This window comes from Prionailurus bengalensis, chromosome C2 (assembly GCF_016509475.1).
Source record: "Prionailurus bengalensis isolate Pbe53 chromosome C2, Fcat_Pben_1.1_paternal_pri, whole genome shotgun sequence".
Taxonomy (NCBI): Eukaryota; Metazoa; Chordata; class Mammalia; order Carnivora; family Felidae; genus Prionailurus; species Prionailurus bengalensis.
In genome coordinates, this window is record NC_057350.1 from 84,897,759 (window position 1) to 84,920,648 (window position 22,890).

The window sequence follows — 22,890 nt, forward strand, 5'->3', positions numbered from 1 at the left end:
TATTCATGTCTTCTGCCCATTTCTTCACTGGATTATTTGTTTTTTGGGTGTTGAGTTTGATAAGTTCTTTATAGATTTTGGATGCTAACCCTTTATCTGTCATTTGCAAATACTTTTCCCATTCTGTCAGTTGCCTTTTAGTTTTATTGACTGTTTCCTTTGTAGTGCAGAAGCTTTTTATCTTGATGAGGTCCCAATAATTCATTTTTGCTTTTAATTCCATTGCCTTTAGGGACATGTTGACCAAGAAATTGCTGTGGCTGAGGTCAAAGAGGTTGTTTCCTGTTTTCTCCTCTAGGGCTTTGATGGTTTCCTGTCTCACATTTAGGTCTTTCATCCATTTTCGGTTTATTTTTGTTTATGGTGTAACAAAGGTATCTAGTTTCATTCTTCTGCATGTTGCTGCCCAGTTCTCCCAGCACCATTTGCTAAAGAGACTGTTTTTCCATTGGATACTCTTTCTAGCTTTGTCAAAGATTAGTTGGCCATGCATTTGTGGGTCCAATTCTGGGTTATGTATTCTATTTCATTGGTCTGTGTGTCTGTTTTGGGGCCAATACCATACTGTCTTGATGATTACAGCTTTGTAATAGAGGCTAAAGTCTGGGATTGTGATGCCTCCTGCTTTAGTTTCCTTTTTCAACATTACTTTCGTTATTCCGGGTCTTTTGTGGTTCCATACAAATTTTAGGATTGTTTTTACTAGCTTTGAGAAGAATACTAGTGCAATTTTGCTTGGGATTGCATTGAATATGTAGATTGCTTTGGGTAGTAATGACATTTTAACAACATTATTCTTCCAATCCATGAGCATGGAATGTTTTTCCATTTCTTTGTGTCTTCTTCAATTTCCTTCGTAAGTTTTCTGTAGTTTTCAGCATACAGGTCTTTTACATCTTTGGTTAGGTTTATTCCTAGGTATTTTATGGTTCTTGGTGCAACTGTAATTGGGATCGACGTCTTTTTCTCTTTCTGTTGCTTCATTATTGGTGTATAGAAGTGCAACCAACTTCGGTACATTGATTTTGTATCCTGTGACTTTGCTGGATTAATGTTTCAGTTCTAGCAGCTTTTTGGTAGAGTCTTTCAGGTTTTTCATGTAGAGTATCATGTCATCTGCAAAAAGGGAAAGTCTGACTTCTTCTTTGCCAATTTTGATGCCTTTTATTTCATTTTGCTGTCTGACTGCTGATGCTAGGTCTTCCAACACTATGTTAAACAACAGTCATGAGAATGGACATTCCTGTCATGTTCCTGATCTCAGGGGGAAAGCTCTCAGTTTTTCCCCATTGAGGATATTAGCTGTAGGCTTTTCATATATTGCTTTTATGATGTTTAGGTATGTTCCTTCTACCCCGACTTTCTTGAGGGCTTTATTAAGAAAGGATGCTGTTATTTTGTCAAATGCTTTTTCTTCATCTATTGACAGGATCATGTGGTTTTTATCTTTTCTTTTATTAACGTGATGTATCACATTGATTGATTTGTGAATACTGAACCAGCCCTGCAGCCCAGGAATGAATCCCACTTGATCATAGTGAATAATTCTTTTTATATGCTGTTGAATTCAATTTGCTAGTATCTTGTTGAGAATTTTTGGATCCATGTTCATCAGGGACATTGGCCTATAATTCTTTTTTTTTTTGCTGGGTTTCTGTCTGGTTTGGGAACAAAGGTAATGCTGGCTTCATAGAATGAGTCCGCTTTCGTTTCTGTTTTTTGGAACAGCTTGAGAAAGATAGGTATGAACTCTGCTTTAAATGGCTGGTAGAATTCCCCTGGGAAGCCATCCAGCCCAGGACTCTAATTTGTTGGGAGATTTTTGATAACTGATTCAATTTCTTCACTAGTTATGGGTCTGTACAAATTTTCTATCTCTTCCAATTTGAGTTTTGGTAGTGTGTGGGTGCTAGGAATTTGTCCATTTCTTCCAGGTTGTCCAGTTTGCTGTTATATAATTTTTCATAGTATTCTCAGATAATTATTTGTATTTCTGAGGGGTTGGTTGTAATAAGTCCAATTTGATTCGTGATTTTACCTATTTGGGTACAATATCTTTTCTTTTTGAGAAGTCTGGCTAGGGGTTTATCAATTTTATTTTTTCAAAAAAACAACTCTTAGTTTCATTGATCTGTTCTACTCTTCTTTTTTTTTTTTTTTTGGATTCTATATTGTTTATTTCTGCTCTAATCTTTATTATTTCTCTTCTTCTCCTGGCCTTGGGGTTTCTTTGCTGTTCTGCTTCTAGTTCCTTTAGGTGTGCTGTTAGATTTTGTATTTGGGATTTTTCTTATTTCTTGAGATAGGTCTGGATTGCAATGTATTTTCCTCTTAGGACTGCCTTTGCTGCATCCCAAAAGGTTTGGACTGTCATGTTTTCATTTTCATTTGTTTCCATATATTTTTAAATTTCTTCTTTAATTGCCTGGTTGACCCATTCATTATTTAGTAGGATGTTCTTTAACTTCCATGCATTTGGAGGTTTTCCAAACTTTTTCCTGTGGTTGATTTCAAGTTTCATAGCATTGTGATCTGAAAATGTGTACAGTATGATCTCAATTCTTTTATATTTATTGAGGGCCGTTTTGTGACCTAGTATGTGATCTATCTTGGAGAATATTCCATGTGCAGTTGAGAAGAATGTGTATTCTGCTGCTTTTGGATGAAAAGTTCTGAATACATCTGTCAAGTCCATCTGGTCCAGTGTATCATTCAGGGCCATTGTTTCTTTATTGATTTTTCTGTCTACAAAATCTGTCCTCTGCTGTAAGTGGAGTATTGAAGTCCCCTGCAATTACCACATTTTTATCAATAAGGTTGCTAATGTTTGTGAATTATTTTATATATTTGGGTGTTTCCAAACTGGGTGCATAAACATTTGTAATTGTTAGCTCTTCTTGATGGCTAGACCCCACAATTATGATATAAAGCCCTTCTTCATCTCATTACAGCCTTTAGTTTAAAATCTAGTTTGTCTGATGTAAGTATGGGTACTCCAGCTTTGTTTTGACTTCCAGTAGCATGATAGATGGTTCTCCATCCCCTCACTTTCAATCTGAAGGTGTTCTCAGGTTTAAAACGGGTCTCTTGTAGACAGCAAATAGATGGGTCTTCTGTTTTTTAATCCATTCTGATACCGTATGTCTTTTGATTGGAGCATTTAGTCCATTTACATTCAGTGTTATTATTGAAAGATATGGACTTAGTGTCATTGTATTATCCGTAGGTTTCATGCTTATAATGATGTCTCTGGTCCTTTGCAACATTCCAACAGTCTCCCTTAGGATCTCTTAGAAGGCTGGTTTAGTGGTGATGAATTCCTTCAGTTTTTGTTTGGCTGGGAAAACCTTTATCCCTCCTTCTATTCTGAACATCAGCAGCCTTGTTGGATAAAGGATTCTTGGTTGCGTATTTTTCCCATTCTGCACATTGATATTTCCTGCCACTTCCTTCTGGCCTGCCATGTTTCAGTAGATAGGTCTGCTACTACTCTTATGTGTCTACCCTTGTAGGTTAAGGCCCGTTTATCCCTACCTGCTTTCAGAACTCTCTTTTCATCTTTGTGTTTTGCCAGTTTCACTATGATATATCGTGTAGAAGATAGATTCCTATTACGTCTGAAGAGAGTTGTGTGCCTTGTGGATTTCAATATCTGTTTCCTTCCCCAAATTGTGAAGTTCTCAGCTATGAGTTGTCCAAGTACACCTTCTCTCTTTCTCTCTCTCTCTTCTTCTTCTGGACCTCCTATGATATGGATATTATTACATTTCATTTCATCATTTAGTTCTCAAATTCTCCCCTCGTGGTCTAGAATTTTTTTTCTTTTTCTCAGCTTCATCTTTTTCCATAATTTTATCTTCTATTTCACTTATTCTCCCCTTTGCCTCTTCAATCCTGTCAGCACATCCAGTTTATTTTGCACCTCATTTACAGCATTTTTTAAATTTGTCATGACTATTTTTTATTCCTTGATCTCGCAGCAATAGATTCTCTGCTGTCGTCTATGCTTTTGTCAAGCCCACCGATTAATCTTATGACTATTATTCTAAATTCTTGATCAGATATATTGTTTATATCCGTTTTGATCAAGTCTTTAGTTGTCATTTCTTCCTGGAATTTTTTTTTAGAAGAATTCTTCTGTTTCGTCATTTTGGCTAGTTTTCTGTCTCTTATGTGTTTTAAAAGCTATTATGTATCCTGCACCTGTGAGCACTGTCCAGGACCTGGCCCTTCAGGAAGTGTTTTTTGGAGTGTGTTACTTGCTCTCTGTTGTTGTGACTCTGGTTGTTTTACCTCCCTACCCGTAGTGATGTTTTGGACCCTCCACCAGATGTGCTTTGATTTGTTCATTGAAGTAGCTCTGGGAAAGAAAAACAAAAAACAAACCTACCACCATCACAACAACAAACAACAGTGTTGGGGGATAGGGCAGTGTTGATGGAAGGCCTTATCCCATACAAAGAGAAAAATGACAGGGGCAGGGAAAAAAATTGACCAGGCAGAAAAACTATATGGCTTAATCTAGAGAGAGAAAGGAAAATAAAGAAAGAGATATAGAACAGGTATAAGTAGAATGGAATAAATATGTCTGCTTAAACAAACCAACAACCAGAACAACCAGACTAGAGGAGGGACGAAATAAGAAGGAGAAAAGGAAGGAAACTGCCCATGAATTAAATCAGAAAATGCAAAAACTGGGTGTCTCAAACCACTCTGTTCACAGAGTGCCTCATAGTACTGTGCTGGCGCAAGTGGGCCTTGTTTTTTTTCCACTCCACAGTCTCCCACGCCTCCCTGGGGCTTGTCTGGGATTCAAACCCAGATGTCTTAAAGGGTCCTGCTCTGCACACCCCAGTTCCAGGGAAGTGCCACTCCACTCCACGGATGGAGGGCCTCCTCCCAGTGACGCACTGGCATGGACTAGGTGGTTTGTCCTGCTCTGCCAACTCCTGCACCTCCCTGGTGCTCAGCTGGGATTTAAACCCCAATGTCTTAAAGGGTCCCACTCCGTGTGTCCTGGTTCCAGGGAAGTGCCGCTCCACACCGCTGATAAATGGCCTCTGGCTGGTGAGCACAGGCAGGGTTTCTTGTCCTTTGAATGGTTACATACCTTCTTCCCACAGCACTCGAGGGAGGGAATCACTTTCTCCCACTGCAGACTGCACCTCTGAACTAGTTACTGAGCCTGGGGCTAGCTCCCTTCCTCCCCAGGTGCGTGAACTGGGCAGCCAGCCCCAGTCCAAAGAAAGCCCCACAGTTAGAGATTGGCTCTTTCTCTGTCCCCAGTCCATTGTTTTTTCTTTTGTCCAAATACAGTCCTGCACTTCCACAGCCTCTCTTTTTCTTCCCTTTGTCTGCAGAAGGGGATCTCTCCCCTCCGTGCCTACACTGCACATTTTCTCTCTCCCAGTTTGCAATCACGCACGTATGGCCTGCCTGCCAGGTTGTCCCCATGGACATGTCTCTGTCACTCTACAGCCCAGACTCTTGGAATTCAAAGTCCCTTGCCCTCAACACTGCTGTGTTTGAGAGGGAACTTCAGGTTCCCCTACTTCTCTGCCATGTTGGATATCCCCCTCTACTGTATACGTTCAATCAACAGTTTTTCAGACTAAACGCCAAAATCTTCTTTACTAAAACCTGGATCCTCCCTCTTGACATCCTCTAATTCCCATTGTGCTCTCACTCCAGACAGATAGACATCTACTGTGCCTGTCTTCCGGTAAGGTATTAGTTCCCTTAATCTGAACTCATTTTCCATATCCCATCTGCCTTCCACCCCTTCAACCCTGGTCCCTTCACCAGCTTTATAATAAGTCTTAAAGTCAGGGAATATAAATCCTACAGCTTTCTTTTCTTTTCAATTTTTAAAATTTATTTATTTATTTTGAGAGAGAGAGAGAGAAATAGAGCACACGAGCAGGGCAGGGGCAGAGAGAGAGGGGGAGAGAGGGAATCCCAAGCAGGCTCCATGCTGTCAGCACAGAGCATAATATGGGACTTGAATTCACCAACTTTGAGACCATGACCTGAGACAAAGTCAAGAGCCAGACATTCAACTGACTGAGGCACCTAGGCATCCCCTACAGCTTTCTTTCAAGGGACTATTTTCTTTATGTATTCTATGTATGCATTTTAGCCAGTGTATTTCAATATTCATTTTAGAATCATCTTGTCAATTACCACAAAAAAGTTTGCAGGGATTTTAACTAGGATTGAAACAATCAAGACATCACCTGACAGCTTAACAATACTCAGCCTGCCAATCTATTAGTGTGATTTCGTCATTTATTTAATGGATAAATCTTTAATATCTCTCACCATGTTTTGACCTTGCTAAAACTCACTTATTAGTTCCAACAGTTTTAATTTTGAATGCATACAGCTATGTGACAAATCATGTGTCCTGCAGTAAGGACAATTTTAGTTCTTTCTAATATTTATGCCTTTTATTTCTTTGTCTGGTGACACTGAATAAGGCTTCTAGAATAATGTTGAAAAGAAGTTGTGAAAATGCATATTTTGGATAAGGAGTCCTTTACAAAATATGTGCTTTGTAAGTATTTTTCCTAGTCTGTGGCTTGTGTTTTCATTTTTTCAGCAGTGTCTTTTGAAATACAAGCATTAATTTCTTTTAACATTGACATACAATGTCATATCAGCTTCAGGTATGCTGAAGTTTTTAATTTTGATGAAATTTATCAATTTTTGGTTTGGTTTTTGGTTCCTTTTTTGTATGTTTCCCATCAAACAAATGTTTCCTTAACCCAAAGTCACAAGTATTTTCTCTCATGTTTTACAGATTAAGTTCTTATGTATAGGTTTTATTTTGAGTTAGTTTTTGTATGTGGTGAAGAGAAGGGTGAAAATTTGGTTTCTGGCATATGGATGTCTAACTGTTCCAGCATTGTGTGTTGAAAAGACTATCCCCGGGGGCGCCTGGGTGGCGCAGTCGGTTAAGCGTCCGACTTCAGCCAGGTCACGATCTCACGGTCCGTGAGTTCGAGCCCCGCGTCGGGCTCTGGGCTGATGGCTCAGAGCCTGGAGCCTGTTTCCGATTCTGTGTCTCCCTCTCTCTCTGCCCCTCCCCCGTTCATGCTCTGTCTCTCCCTGTCCCAAAAATAAATTAAAAAAAAACGTTGAAAAGACTATCCCTTTGTGTGGACATATTTTTTTTATTTTTTTATATTTTTACATATAATATATTATATATTTTATATATAATATATGATATATATAAAATATATAATATATATTTATATAAAAATATATATTTTATATATAATAAATTAAATCTCTTTGATAGGGTTATTTAGATTTTCTGTCTCTTCCTGTGTTAATTTTTATATGTTGTGTTCTCAAAGAATTTGTCCACTTCATTTAAGTTAAAAAAATGTAGTTAAATAAAGTGTTTCATCATATTTCTTTATCTGTGGATAAAGTGACCACAGTAGGTAGGATCTGTACTATCTTGTTTTTCATTCTTGATGTTGGTAATTTTTTAGTTTTCTCTCTCCTAATACTTCTCTTTTTTTCCCCTTTAATCCCTAAATCTAGATTGAGAAAGTAGAGATTTATTAATTTTGTTATTATTTCCAAAGAACCAGTTTCAGCTTTGTTAATTTTGTCTATTATTTGTTTTCTCTTCTATTGGTTTTAGCTCACATCTTTTAAAAAAAAAAAAATTTTTTTTTTAACGTTTTTATTTATTTTTGAGACAGAGAGAGACAGAGCATGAACAGGGGAGGGTCAGAGAGAGAGGGAGACACAGAATCGGAAGCAGGCACCAGGCTCTGAGCCATCAGCCCAGAGCCCGACGCAGGGCTCGAACTCACAGACCGCAAGATCGTGACCTGAGCTGAAGTCGGACGCTTAACCAACTGAGCCACCCAGGTGCCCCAGCTCACATCTTTAATATCTGTTCTCTTTCTTCTCTGATTGGGTATAATTACTCTCTTTATCTTGCTTCCTAAGGTAGAAACTTAGATGACTATTTTAAGCTTTTCTTCCTCTCTTATGTAAACACTCATAGCTCGAAATTTCTCTTTAATTTAGGCTTTGCCTTGAGTCCACAAATTTTGATTTGCTGGATTTAAATTACCACTGTGTTTTTTCAAATTCAAGAAATTTGCCATTATTATTTTTTCAGATATTTTTATTCTGCCCCTACTGTTCTCTCCTCTTTGGGGAAGGACTCAAGTAGAATTATGCTAAATAGCTTAATATTGTGTATTCACATGGTTCTGAAATTCTGTTCATTTTTTCTTCAATCTTTTTTCTCTCTGTTCTTCAGACTGAATAATTTCTATTGCTTTTTAAAATTCACCGACAATTTCTGCTGCCTTCCTCAATCTGGTATTGAGCCCATCTAATGACATTTACATTTCAGTAATTAGATTTTCAACTCAAGAATATCTGCTGAATTCTCTTTATAGTTTCCATTTCTTTTTTTTTCCCCTCAAATTTTTATTTAAATTCCAGTTAGTTAACATACAGTGCCACACTAGTTTCAGGTATAGAATTTAGTGATTCATCAATCACATACAACACCTGGTGCTCTTCACAAGTGCTCTCTTTAATAACCATCACCTTTTAACCCATCCCCCACCTCACTTCCCCTCTGACAACCATCAGTTTGTTCTCCATAGTTAAGAATCTGTTTCTTGGTCTGCCTCTTTTTTTTTTTTTTTTAATTTTTTTTTTTCTTCAACATTTATTTTTGGGACAGAGAGAGACAGAGCATGAACGGGGGAGGGGCAATGAGAGAGGGAGACACAGAATCGGAAACAGGCTCCAGGCTCCGAGCCATCAGCCCAGAGCCTGACGCGGGGCTCGAACTCACGGGCTGCGAGATCGTGACCTGGCTGAAGTCGGACGCTTAACCGACTGCGCCACCCAGGCGCCCCTGGTCTGCCTCTTTTTGTTCCCCCCTATGTTCACTTGTTTCTTAAATTCTACACGTGAGTGAAATAATACAGTATGGTATTTGTCTTTCTCTGACTTATTTCACTTAGCATAATACTCCATAGCTCCATCCATGTTACAAATGGCAAGGTTCATTCTTTTTGATGGCTGAGTAATATTCCAGTGTGTGTATATACCATACATACATACATACACACTCCATATCTTTATCCAATCATCAGTTGGTGCACATCTGGGCTCTTTCCATAATTTGGTTATTGGTGATAATGCTGGTATAAATATCAGGGGGCATGTATCCCTTCAAATCAGTGTTTTTGTATCCTTTGGGTAAACACCTAGTAGTGTAATTGCTGAATCACAGGGCAGTTCTACTTTTAACTTTTTGAGGAACCTCCATACTGTTTTCTGTAGTTTCCATTTCTTTGCTGATATTTTACATGTGTTTAGTCACATCTTTTTTAGGCCCTTAAAAATACTTATAATATCTGCTCTAAAGACCTTGTCTGTTAACTGCAAGATACAGAACATTATGGAGACAATTTCTATTGAGTGCTTCTTCTCTTGAATACAAATTACATTTTCTTCATATGTCTACTTATTTTTGATTACATACTAAATTTTATAAATAACAGGTTGTAAAGACTGTACTCTTTTATGTTCTTCACAAGAGTGCTGATTTTCATTCCAGCAGGAAGTTAACTTGGCTAGGCTCAAACATCAAACTCTGTTTCCACTGCAACAGACAATAGCAAAATTCTATGTTCTGTTCTTCCCGCCTCCTGACACTGTTTTTCTGCTAAGCCCACCAGGGTCTCTCTTGCACATGTATAGGTCTAATCGTCAAAGATTTGGGCATAATTTATGTACAGAGTTCATTCCCTTCTGTGGCTCCCTCCCCTACACAGTTTTACCTCTGTCTAGTTGTTTTTCTAGCTTTAAACCTTGTCCTCCAACACTTAAATCTTGTAAAGCTCAGGCTCTCTGATGCCCTATGCAGCACATGAATTAGGGAGTGCCTTCAGGCAAGAAGTTACGGGAAAATACTCTCCTGTATTTTCAGATACTTGTTTATGTAAAAAAATTTTTGTCCAGATTTCATAATTGCTATCTGCAGGAGGATTAGTCTGATCAAGTGATTCCATTATTATCCAATAGTATTATTTTAAAGCTGTTGATTTAAAGTCATAATCTAGCACCTACTATATGCCAAACATTGTGCAAAATGCTACATGTATACATCCCTATCATCAAGAATACCATCTTTTGTTGACTGACATGTATTTTTATATACATAGTATTTTATACATATATGAATACATAGACATATTCATGTGTAAATAAATGAAAATAGACAACTTTCTTACTTTTCTACTGCAGATCGTTTCTGTGACTTGCTCTTGTAATTTAATGCCATCTTTGTTTCCATTCCAGTGTATATAGCAACACCTGCAAAACAAAACACTCTTTAAAAAATAATCTAGCATATTTCACCAAACAGATGTACTCACTAGCATGAAAGGGAGTGTACTGTCTGATTGTTGTTACAATTTGGCTTTCTTTAAGTCTTTCTGGAGTTTTTAAAAGGCTTTCCAAGTCCAATTTTGAAGAACTCCAGTCACTTAACCTGCTGGAAGGGGAAGGCACGGGGATTCCGTTTCTGAGTTATAATTAATATATCTGAATGACAGATATTATTCGAGCTGTAACCGATGGAAGAAAAGGATTTGAAAACGTAAAGATGGCAGGAAAGGCCATTATAGATAGAGCAAAAAGTGTTAACAAAGACAGAAATGGAAAAGCACTTTCTGTTAGGTTTTCATGAACAATGGAATGAGGTCAGAGTTCGAAAGGCTTTGAATGCCGGAATCTGTGAAGGCTAGACATAATTTTCTACCACTAGAGAAATAATACGGAAATCTGTCAGAAGAAATTAAGTAAACAAAAGGAAAGTACTATTTTAAAAACGTGTGCCTACTGGGGCACCTGGGTGGCTCGGTCAGTTAAGCAGCTGACGTTGGCTCAGGTCATGATCTCATGGTTACTGAGTTCGAGCCCCACGTCGGGCTCTGTAATGACAGCTCAGAGCCTGGAGCCTATTTTGGATTCTGTGTCTGCCTCTCTCTCTGCCTTGCCCCACTCGCACTCTGTGTCTCTCGAAAATAAATAAATGTTTAAAAAAAAATAAAGTAAAATAAAAATGTGTGCCTATGTGAATGACTGGGATGAGCAAAAATGATAGTATTAACAGCCTAAAATTGGGAAGTAGATGAAATTAGGTAAGACCAGCTTTATAACAAACTTTGTAGTTAGACCTTGATTTGAGTGCTGCCTCTGCCACTTACTAGCTCTGTGTCCTTGGGCAAGTTATTTAATCTGAGTCTGTTTCCCTTCCCATCTTTAAATAGGAAAATATACCTCACAGAATTGTTGTGATATTTGTATGACAAAATAGGAAAATGCCTAGAAGCAGAGAGATGATCAATAAATATTCACACCCATCCTTATATAGTGAAAGCTGAGAAGTAGTATAGGATTCATCATGCCTTTTTCCTAAAAATTTGTCCTGGAATTTTCACCATTCTTTAAAGGCAGGGATTATAACGCAGATGACAAAGGGTACTGAAATTACAGAAATGTGAGAAATCAGCCAGAATGATGTAAGAGAGAGAGGTGGTGCTGCAGCAGATACCAGTAGACCCAACTAAAGGCAAACACACATTTTAAGAATGTGAAAGGCGTTCCTGCCAGGGAGATGTGTTAAAATACAGCATTACATGAGAGGGTCTAAAAGCCCTGAAGGTTTTCTCTGGCTTTGGCCATCAGAACATCATTATGGTGTTTGTTTGTTTGTTTTTAACTGTGGTAAAAATATACATAACATACAGTTTACCGTTTTAATCATCTTAAAGTGTACAATTCAGTGGCATTCAGTACAATCACAATGTTGTGCAACCCTCACTAACTTGAAAACACTTTTATTACCCTCAAAGAAAACCCTGTACCCATTAAGCAATCATGCCCCATTCCCCTCCACTCCTCAGCCCCTGGGAACCACAAATCTATTCTCTGTGTCTGTGAATTTGCCTATTCTGATTATTTCAAGTAAATGGAATCATATACGCCTTTTGTGTCTGGCTACTTTTACTAAGCATGTTTTCAAGGTTTATCCATATTATAGCATTCATCAGTAGAATTCATTTTTTATGAGTGAATAATATTTCATTATATGAGTATCCTACACTTTGTTTATCCATTCATTAGTTGATGGATATTTGTGTGGTTTCTACCCTTTAGCTATTGAATATTGCTGCTATGATTATCTTGGACAAGTCTTTGAACAATTACTTTCAATTCTTTTGGATACATATCTAGGAGTAGAACTGCTGGGTTATATGTAGAATTGCTGGGTCATATGATAATTCTAAGTTGAACAGTTTACTGAGGAACTGCCACACTATTGTTCACTGGCTGTGACATTTTATATTCCCACCAGCACTCAAATGAGAGTTCCAAGTACTCTACATCCTCACCAACACTTTCTATTTTCCATTTTCTTTTCTTTTCTTTTTAATTTTTAAAGCTTACTTATTTTAGAGAGACAGGCAGAGAGGGACAGAGAGAGAAGAAGAGGGAAAGAATCCCAAGCAGGCTCTGCACTGTCAGCACAGAGCCCAACGTGCAGTTTGAACTCTTGAACTGTGAAATCATGACCTGAGCTGAAATCAAGAGTTGGATGCTTAACCGACTGAGCCACCCAGGGGCCCCTATTTTCTGTTTTCATAAGTATATGCATTTCTTTATCAGAGAGCCTCATACTGAGTGATAAGATATAACACAGTTAATAGGAAAGAAGGGAGTGAAGAAGAGAACCTCAAAAGCTTTAAACATTCAGTGAATAACACAGGCTGGGCAGTATATGAAGGGCCATTCCCAAAATGGGAGGAGATAGCTGACAGCTAAAGATTATCAAGACTTCACGATTTGCCTAGAGTTGACTCAGAACATGTGAATTAATTTAGATCTCCAACACCAGAGCACTATTTATTCGGCCTTTTGATTCAGTCAGTATACATTCCAATAATACCTGCCATATGGTCACAGGTCAATAAAAATTTGTTGAATGGATGAAAGAATGAGTCAGCAGTTGAATATAATCTAAGAATAATAATGGAATTATACAGGTGGTTTACTGAACCATGATGTCAGATTACATTGGTTCTCAACCACCATTAACAGAACTGCCAGAATTATCTTCTTAGCAGTGTTTCACAAGTATCCACAAACAACAGAGCCAGGTTCTAGTCTATTATTCAAAAATAGGAATCAACAACAAAAATATACAAAATTATTTTTACACAATCTTTGTAAGAAAATTATCATAGACAATATTTGATTAAGTAAATTATCCAACCAAAAGACCACAAAAGCTATGTTTTAAAAAATATTTTATATAAAGCATCAACACGAATCCATAATTAGAAATTTTCAATATATACAAACCAAAAATTTCCTTTGTATTTTTTAACCTGGCTCCACGAAGCAAGAGACTCTCTGGCCCCAGAGGCCTAAGGGGGATTAAAAAAAAAAAAAAAAGTTGAATATATTAAAAATTCAATTACATTCTAAAATGGCCATCTTTAGCAGAAAATACCTGAACATAGTTATAACTCTGCTTTCATATAAAACCAAAATCTCAGTTACTATAAAGCAGTTTAGGTCAATTATGATGTTAGTGACCATAACAACAAATACCTGCTTTAGCATTTCAGTCACTTTAAGATCAGTGGCTCAGAAATAAGATTACCCCTGTAAATAAACTCACAAAGCCATCAGTTTCAAGATTTTTAAACATAAAACACAGCAAAAGATTAACCAATGATTAAAAATGTTTAACATGATGAAATTTTAAATTTATGAACAAAATTAAAGGCTCTAAAAGGCAATATAAACATGAATTATAGTATGATTTGTGTATAAATGCATCAATTCTGCATAATTAAAATTATACTGGATTATAAAACAAAGTAGTAAGTGAGTTAGTACTTTTTCTAGGCAAGATCAACTATAACTTGACTACTTGCATTGCATACTTCTTGGAGCACAGGTCTTCTTGCTGTTTGAATTTCTCTCCATAAAGGAGAAATAAAACGAGAAGGAATAACTAGAAAGGAAATTGTATTTTCTTAGTGATAGAAAAATGATAAGACTGTTATGGATAAGTAAAAAAGCTTTAATTTTGTTGATATTCCTTATGTTTTTCTGAAACATACATATCCAGTTACCCAAATCAAACAGAATCTGAACCAATTCTGAAGATGTCTGCAAATCCAAACACTCTAAAAAATCTAATGAACCAAAGAGGCTCACATTTTGGGACATGGTTAACAAGTATGATTTTATTAGATAGTCATATTTGGAGCACACTCCATGGATATTCCAAAATCAGTTATTAAGGAGGCATAAAATAGCTTTTTCCCACTTGGTACTGGTTCCAACAATGAACAGAAAAACTCTGAGCTCACACTGGCATATAAAATTGGAATATAATGATAAAAAGCTTCAAATTAAAAGATAATTCCATCAGCTCACTCAGGCTGCTTCAGCAAAGAACATGGCTAATCTTTTTAACCATTTTAAGGGTTGGGTAATATAACTGATCTTTTGCTTTACCAGCCACAATATCTTAATGCAATTCAGATATGTATCCACATATATATCCCACTATGTCACTCTAGAAATCGAAATAAAAGCTAGTTATAGTTATCCAGCAGGGGATCCTACATTTACAAAGACCTTGTTAAGGAGTTTACTGAATGTGCTACTATGTTAATGTTTATTAAAAATGTGAACTGGTGCCGAGGCATCATGATGTTTTTTGGTGGCTTGTCTTGAGGATTTCATTTAAAAAATGCTTACCTTTTCATGTCAGCAACTTATTTCATGCAGCCAGTATTAACTGAACATGTCTTTAGAAAAGAGGTACAATGCTAATTGGATTAGAAGTTCAAGGGCTGATTCCAAGATTTATTCTAAATTTGGCTTTGTGGTCATGAGTAACAATGTAATCTCAATGTATCAGCACATTTCTGAAATAACTTAAAAGCCTTTCATGTAGGGGCCAGAAATTAACCTAAATATTGAGGGCAAACACACCAACACAACCAACTAAAAAAAATACCAATCAAAAGAGTAAATAAGAGGATTTATATTGGCCACTAAATACTGTAGTTCTTGCTGAATAATTCTGAAGTGAAGAAGACAATAATATTTATACTTGTCAAACATTATATAAAACATTTTTTGTACTCTAGACTTCCAGTGTGGTGGGTTTAAAGGTGTAAAAATTTGAATAAGAACGGCTATTTCCTTTTATGTTACTACCTAACACTGTAAGAAAAAGAAATACAAGTACACAAATAATCTTGCTAAACTATTTTTATATCATTTCATGGGATTTGTTTTATCCTTACTTCTTCTGCTACAAATTATTAGATGAAATGCTAAATGTTTTTATTTATTTTTATTTTTAATTAAAAAAATTATTTAAGTAATCTCTACACCTGATGTGAGGTTTGAATTCATGAAGCTGAGAACACGAGTTGCGTGCTGTTTGAACTGAGCCAGTTAGGCTTCTAAATTAATCCTTTTCCATGATATGCTGCCCAATTACCTATTCTCCTTTTAATTTGATTTTAGTCCCTCCCAACACACTGTCACATAAAAGTAACTGGATAATGCAAATGTATTCTTACCTTACAATTTCTTCCATTTGCTGAGTTATTATCATTCTTCCCATGAATCTATCAAAGAATTCAACATGTTACAAAAAAGCCAATGATATATTACCTATGACACCAATGGGTGAAGCGTTTTTGACAGTTTTGGCACTATTCTTACACATAAAACAAAACTAATCTTTTGTATATAGGAATGGTCCAATATTTCTGTTAGAGATTACATAAGTAAATACTTATCAGTCATTAAGCTTTAAAAAACTGAATATCTTGCCATCTCTACTCCAGCTATGAATAAGGTAAATGAAAAACTGTTTTCAAAATGATAATGCAAATTTCACATATTACTAGTTTAGTCATCATGAGAATTTATAATTTCTATACAAAGATGAATGTATTATCTAGCCCACAATGAATGCTCACACATTTTATCACAGTTTATTAAATAAAGTCTACTGTGACTAGAATCATTCATTCACTCACTCACTGACTCATGCATCACTGAACAGTCACTGAACAATGACACTGTGTGAGTTAAATGGTGGGGATAGAGTAGTAAGAAAAAACCTATCCGTGAACTCCAGACCTTCTTTAACTTTTGGTTGCCTGAAATCTAGAGTGAGTGGCCTGGTCTGTTATCATAATGGATTTTCACAGCTTGGCTTTTCAGTTCCAACTTCCACAACCAGAAAAGCTCCACAGCATAGTCAATTCAAGGATGCAATCACTTTCTACTATAGTGAGGCAAATTCTAAGTTGAAACAAACTATAGACAGAGCTTTCATGTTAATCGTTTAAACAAAGAAATTGGCAGTCCTTTCTAAATGTCCCTGTTATTACTGCCTCCAACCCCCACCCCCCCCACCCGTTTCCAAGTCACAGATGCTTGCAGACTTTGGCTTTATTGTTTCTTGCTAATCTCCTACTTCTATCTACTTCCTTCAGCACCCTGTATCAGGGAGTTGTTTTTTTTTTGTTGTTGTTGTTTTTTTAATCTCCACTTACTGGAATTTTATGTAGTCCTGATTTCAGCCTTAATTTTGGATTTAGATTCAAAGAACCAATTCAGCTGCCATTTCCTGGGCATCTTTCAGAGATGATGTGTGATCAGCTCAATTTTGCTGCGTTAAATTCCAACAACAGACCTATTTTCCTTAATTTCATTTGTCCTGTTATCCTTGATTCTAAGGTACTCCTATCTATTTATGCCAGTTACATACTGGATTAACTCATTTTGCACTTTCCTTAGCCATTTCTCCAAACCCACACTTAAATTTGATTCAACATAGAAATAGCTGCATTACTCTCTTTTCTGATTATAAAGACTACATACATTGAAACACACACATTTTATAAAATGATTCAGACAATTTAAAAAGACATCAATAGGGAAACAACAATGACTGGTAATCCCACTACTCAAATATAAACACTGTTAATGTTTTGGAGTATGTTTTCCACTTTTTTTTCATCCGTATATAGACACATATATATTTTAAAAACAAAATGGTGTCATGCCATAAGTACTGCTGGTAACGTTTCCTACCACTTAATACGTCCTGTCAAAAACATAGATCTACATTATGATTTTCATTTCTTCCAATTTTGCATTTAAATTGTAGTTAGTTAACATATAATGTAATATTGGTTTCAGGAGTAGAATTTAGTGATTCATCACTTACACACAATACCCAGTGCTCATCATAACAAGTACCCTCCTTAACACCCATCACCCATTTAGCTTATCTCCCATCCACCAACTCTCAGTTTGTTCTCTATCATTAAGAGTCTCTTATGGTTTGCTTCCCTTTCTTTTTTTTGCCCTTCTCATACGTTCACCTGTTTTGTTTCTGAAATCCCACATATGAGTGAAATCATATGGTATTTGTCTTTCTCTGACTGACTTATTTTGCTTAGCATAATACAATCTAGTTCCATTCATGTCATTGCAAATGGCAAGATTTCAATCTTTCTGATAGCTGAGTAATATTCCCGTGTGTGTGTGTGTGTGTGTATACACACTACATCTTATTTATTCATTGATCTATCAACAGATACTTGGGTTGCTTCCATGTCTTGGCCACTGTAAATAATGCTGCCATAAACATAGGGGTGCATACATTTTTCCAAATTAGTGTTTTCATTTTCTTTAAACACCCAGGAGTGGAATTACTGGATCATACAGTATTTATATTTTTAACTTTCTGAGGAATTTCTATACTGTCTTTCCACAGTGGTTGTACCAATATACATTCCTACCAACAGTACATGAGGGGGTTCTCTTCTCTTTATATCCTTCCCAACATTTGTTACTTCTTGCCTTTTTGATACTAGCCATTCTGCCTGGTGTGAGGTGATACCTCATTATGGTTTTGGTTTGCATTTCCCTAATAATCAGTGATGCTGAACATTTTTTTCATGTGCCTGTTGACCATCTATAGGTCTTCTCTGGAAAAAGGTCTATTCAGGTCCTCTGCCCATTTTTTAAGTTCTTTATATATTTGGATATATTGTGCATATATATACACAACTGCTTACTGTATATATTATTTGCAAATATCTTCTCCCATTCATTAGATTGCCTTTTTGTTTTTTTTTGTTTTTTTTTTTAAATTTTTTTTCAACGTTTATTTATTTTTGGGACAGAGAGAGACAGAGCATGAACGGGGGAGGGGCAATGAGAGAGGGAGACACAGAATCGGAAACAGGCTCCAGGCTCCGAGCCATCAGTCCAGAGCCCGACGCGGGGCTCGAACTCCCGGACCGCGAGATCGTGACCTGGCTGAAGTCGGACGCTTAACCGACTGCGCCACCCAGGCGCCCCTAGATTGCCTTTTTGTTTTGTTGATGGCTTCCTTTGTTGTGCAAAAGCTCTTTATTTTGGTGTAGTCCCAATAGTTTATCCTTGCCTTTTTATTTCCCTTGGCTGAGGTGACATATCCATAAATATGTTGATAGAGAGTATGTCCAAGAGATTACTGCTTAAGTATTCTTTTAGGAGTTTTATGGCTTCAAGTCTCACAGTTAGGTCTTTAATCCATTTTGAGTTTATTTTTGTGTATGGTATAACAGTGGTCCAGTCATAAATGTCTACTTTGCTCATGACAATAAAAATTAGTCCAATGCTTTTGTAATGTCTGAAAGGCCAAATCCTATTAGGGCTTTAATCCAATAATTCTACTTTTGCAGCTCTGTCTTTTCTTAGGGAATAATCCAGTACTATGCCATACCTGTACAAGTCTGCTTCTGGTTGCTGACATTCTATCACAGCTACAAGAGTGTCCAAACTGGCAACTGTTTGTAATACTGCTGTTTCTGGAACTGCCACGTGTGTCTGGGAAAATAAAAAAACCAAAAAGGATTACATTGCAGTTTCAGGATCCAAATGGGAACTTAGATATCATCTATGTCAAATCTCTTTTCAGATGAAATTGCAGCATACTGTACTTGAGATCACTTAGGAGAAAGAAGATTGTAAAATAGTAAGTAGCAAAAGGAGCTACTGAGGTTACCTATCTAGAGAAGCCATTTGGATATAAAAAAATTAAGTGTGGGGGTCCTGGGTGGCTCAGCTGGTTAAGCATACAACTGCAGCTTGGGCCATGATCTCATGGTTCATGGGTTTGAGCCCTGCGTTGGGATCTCTACTGTCGGCACAGACAGAGCCTGCTTTGGATCCTCTGTCCCCCTCCTTCTCTGCCCCTCCCCTGCTCACGCTCTCTTTCTCTTAAAAATGAATAAACATTTTTAAAAAATTAAAAAAAAATTAAATGTGTTAAGTCACTATCGCTCAAAGTTTATTATGAAGCAATTTAATAGGAAAAATGTGAATTTTCACTTTTATACTCCGAAAACAGAAAAATTGAAATGTGTTCCTTATCTAATTTTAGTATATGTGCTGCCGAAGTGAGCACATCCCTTATCTAAAAAAAGTACCAGAATATTAAAGGATTACATTTTTCCTAAAAACACTTTCCACTTTTCTTTAACTTGCCTAAAACCAAATGAGGCTACCCTTGAAATAAATACATACTATTACTTCTTTTTTAAAAAGTTACCATTTTTAAAGTTTCAGTGATTTAAAAAAATTTTCCCTTAGCAGGTTAAACAAAGGAAAATATCACTATAACCCAAAAACATTCTGTTCACCCAGGGCAACACTCAAACATATGCATGTACAAACCTTCAGGTTAGTTTCTCCATCCAAACTAGCAGTAGTAACGTGACAAGAACCATCAAGCCGATCTGAGGACAGAAGCACCAAATCTGCAGGGAAAATTTCATCTTTGGCTATTCGAACAATATCACCCACCTATAAGGAATTATGGGGGAAAAGTGAATATATAGATTTTAAAAGGCAAAGACTTATTTTTACTGATTTCTAAACAGATGGCCTATCAATATTTTAATACAGGAAAGCAAGCTTTTAACTAAAATATAATAGATTAGAATGTGTGATACCAATATATATAATTGATTTCTATTATTTACTAAAGGCATACCCGAATGTTTTTTGATCTAGTTTTTACAAGGCCACCACTTCGAACAACATAAACAGGAGCTCCATTTACTTCATTATCTGAGTTATGTCGTAACCAATCTTCATATCCCTATTAAATATTAAAGAACAAAAAAATACCCTTTTTAATATAATTAGAAGATACTTTTATCAAATGAGAAAACAAAACATAAAAACTTATCCAAAACATTTTATTCACCAGAATTATATTAGGCTAATCTGATGCATATACTCATAGGTATTTGACATTCATTCTTACTAGAAACATTCTTTTTCCTTGGTGTCATTACACATATTCCTGGTTTTCATAGTACCTCTCTAGTTACTCCTCAATTTCCTTACAGGAGGCTCCTTCTATGTCACCTTTATGGATCCCTTTTTCACCCTTCTCTTTCTACTACAAGATTTCTTCTATCTCTGTGTCTTCCAAAAAATCCTGAAATTTGTCTCTCTAGCCTATATCTCTTTTCTGGACTCTAAACTTGAATATGTGCATTCTTAGTATCTCCATTTTGGTGTCATAATAAGCATTTCGAAACTAAATTGATGATGTTATCCCCCAAATCTGTTGCATTTCCAATGTTTCCAATCTTGATAAATGGCATCACCATCTACCAAGTTACTCTTAGAAGAAATCTGAGGAGTAATTCTTGATTCTTACCTTTTCCTAACACCTATTCAGTTTAGAGGTTCCATGGCTTCTATGTAAAAATGATATTTTAAAATTTATTTATTTATTTATTTGGGGAAAGAAAGTGTGGGTGTAAGTGGGGAAAGGGCAGGGAGAGAGAGCAAGAGAGAGAATCCCAGGCAGGTTCTGCGATGTCAGCATGGAGCCCAACATGGGGCTCAAACCCATAAACCATGAGATAATGACCTGAGCCGAAATCAAGAGTCACTTAACTGAGCCACCCAGGCATCCCTAAAAATGATATTTTTAAATCATAAAATATAAATTCACAGAGATTATATACAACAGCAAAAAAAAAATGAATAGATTTTGAAACTGAGGTTGAGTTCTTTCACCTTCTTAACCAACAAGCCAACAGAATTATAATATGTATTTCAAAAAAAATATGGTAGGCTAGGGGTACCTGGGTGGCTCAGTTGGTAGAGCGTCCAACTCTTGATTTTTACTCTGGTTGTGATCTCACTGTTGTGAGATTGAGCCCTGTGGGCTTTGTGCTGGGTTTGGAGCCTGATTAAGACTCTCTCTCTCTCCCTCTCTCCCCACTCCCACAGAAACATGTGCATGCTCATGTGCTTGCTCTCTCTCAAAAAAAAATATGGTAGGCTACATGCATCATCATTAAAAAGGGACGCAGACATAAGCATTTCAGAAAGAATCCTTTGATTAAATATTTAAGGAGTGGTAATTTTTTTTTTACTTTATTTTTTTAATTTATATCCAAGTTACTTAGCAAATAGTGCAACTGATTTCAGGAGTAGATTCCTTAATGCCCCTTACCCATTTAGCCCATCCCCTCTCCCACAGCCCCTCCAGGAACCCTCTGTTTGTTCTCCATATTTAAGAGTCTCTAATGTTTTGTCCCCCTCCCTGTTTTTATATTATTATTGCTTCCCTTCCGTTGGGTCATCTGATCTGTGTCTTAAAGTCCTCATATGAGTGAAGTCATATGATATTTGTCTTTCTCTAATTTCACTTAGCATAATGCCCTCTAGTTCCATCCACGTAGTTGCAAATGGCAAGATTTCACTCTTTTAGATTGCCAAGTAATACTCCATTGTGTGTGTGTGTGTGTATAATTCATATATATGTATATATATATATATACACATACACACACACACACACACACACACACACACACATCTTCTTTATCTATTCATCCATCGACGGACATTTGGGCTCTCTCCATACTCTGGCTATTGTTGATAGTGCTGCTATAAACATTGGGGGTGTGTGCCCCTTCAAAACAGCATACCTGTATCCCTTGGATAAATACCTAGTAGTGCAATTGCTGGGTTGTAGGGTAGTTCTAGTTTTAATTTTTTAAGGAACCTCCATACTGTTTTCCAGAGTGGCTGCACCAGTTTGTATTCCCACCAGCAGTGCCAAAGATATCCTCTTTCTTCGCATCCTCACCAACATCTGTTGTTGCCTGAGTTGTTAATGTTAACCATTCTGACAGGTGTGAGGTGGTATCTCATTGTGGTTTTGATTTGTATTTCCCTGGTGACGACTGATGTGGAGCATGTTTTCATGTGTTCGTTGGCCATCTGGATGTCTTCTTTGGAGAAGTATCTATTTAGGTCTTTTGCCCATTTCTTCATTGGTTATTTGTTTTTTGGGTGTTGAGTCTGATAAGTTCTTTATAGATTTTGGATACTAACCCTTTATCTGATAGGTCATTTGCAAATGTCTTCTCCCATTCCGTTGGTTGCCTTTTAGTTTTGCTGATTGTTTCCTTCGCTGTGCAGAAGCTTTTTATTTTGATGAGGTCCCAATAGTTCATTTTTGCTTTTGTTTCCCTTGCCTCTGGAGACATGTTGAGTAAGAAGTTGCTGCGGCCAAGATCAAAGAGGTTTTTGCCTGCTTTCTCCTCAAGGACTTTGATGGCTTCCTGTCTTACATTTAGGTCTTCTTTCCATTTTGAGTTAATTTTTGTGTATGGTAAAAGGAAGTGGTCCAGGTTCATTTTTCTGCATGTTGTTGTCCAGTTTTCCCAGCACCACTTGCTGAAGAGACTG

At 36.8% G+C, this 22,890-nt stretch overlaps 1 protein-coding gene across 10 annotated transcripts in view; it reads right to left on the reverse strand.

Moving 5' to 3' along the window:
* The window catches only part of ATP11B (ATPase phospholipid transporting 11B (putative)), a 127,063-nt gene that overhangs the window by 64,197 nt on the left and 39,976 nt on the right, over positions 1-22,890 (reverse strand). For all 10 annotated transcript variants that reach the window (XM_043594811.1, XM_043594810.1, XM_043594819.1 and 7 more), the window contains exons 5-10: positions 20,162-20,269; positions 19,843-19,971; positions 18,890-18,993; positions 15,678-15,725; positions 13,426-13,490; positions 10,290-10,371 (exon numbers count right to left, since the gene is read on the reverse strand). In XM_043594811.1, the coding sequence (XP_043450746.1) occupies positions 10,290-10,371; positions 13,426-13,490; positions 15,678-15,725; positions 18,890-18,993; positions 19,843-19,971; positions 20,162-20,269 (536 nt within the window). The remainder of the gene's footprint in view (positions 1-10,289; positions 10,372-13,425; positions 13,491-15,677; positions 15,726-18,889; positions 18,994-19,842; positions 19,972-20,161; positions 20,270-22,890) is intronic.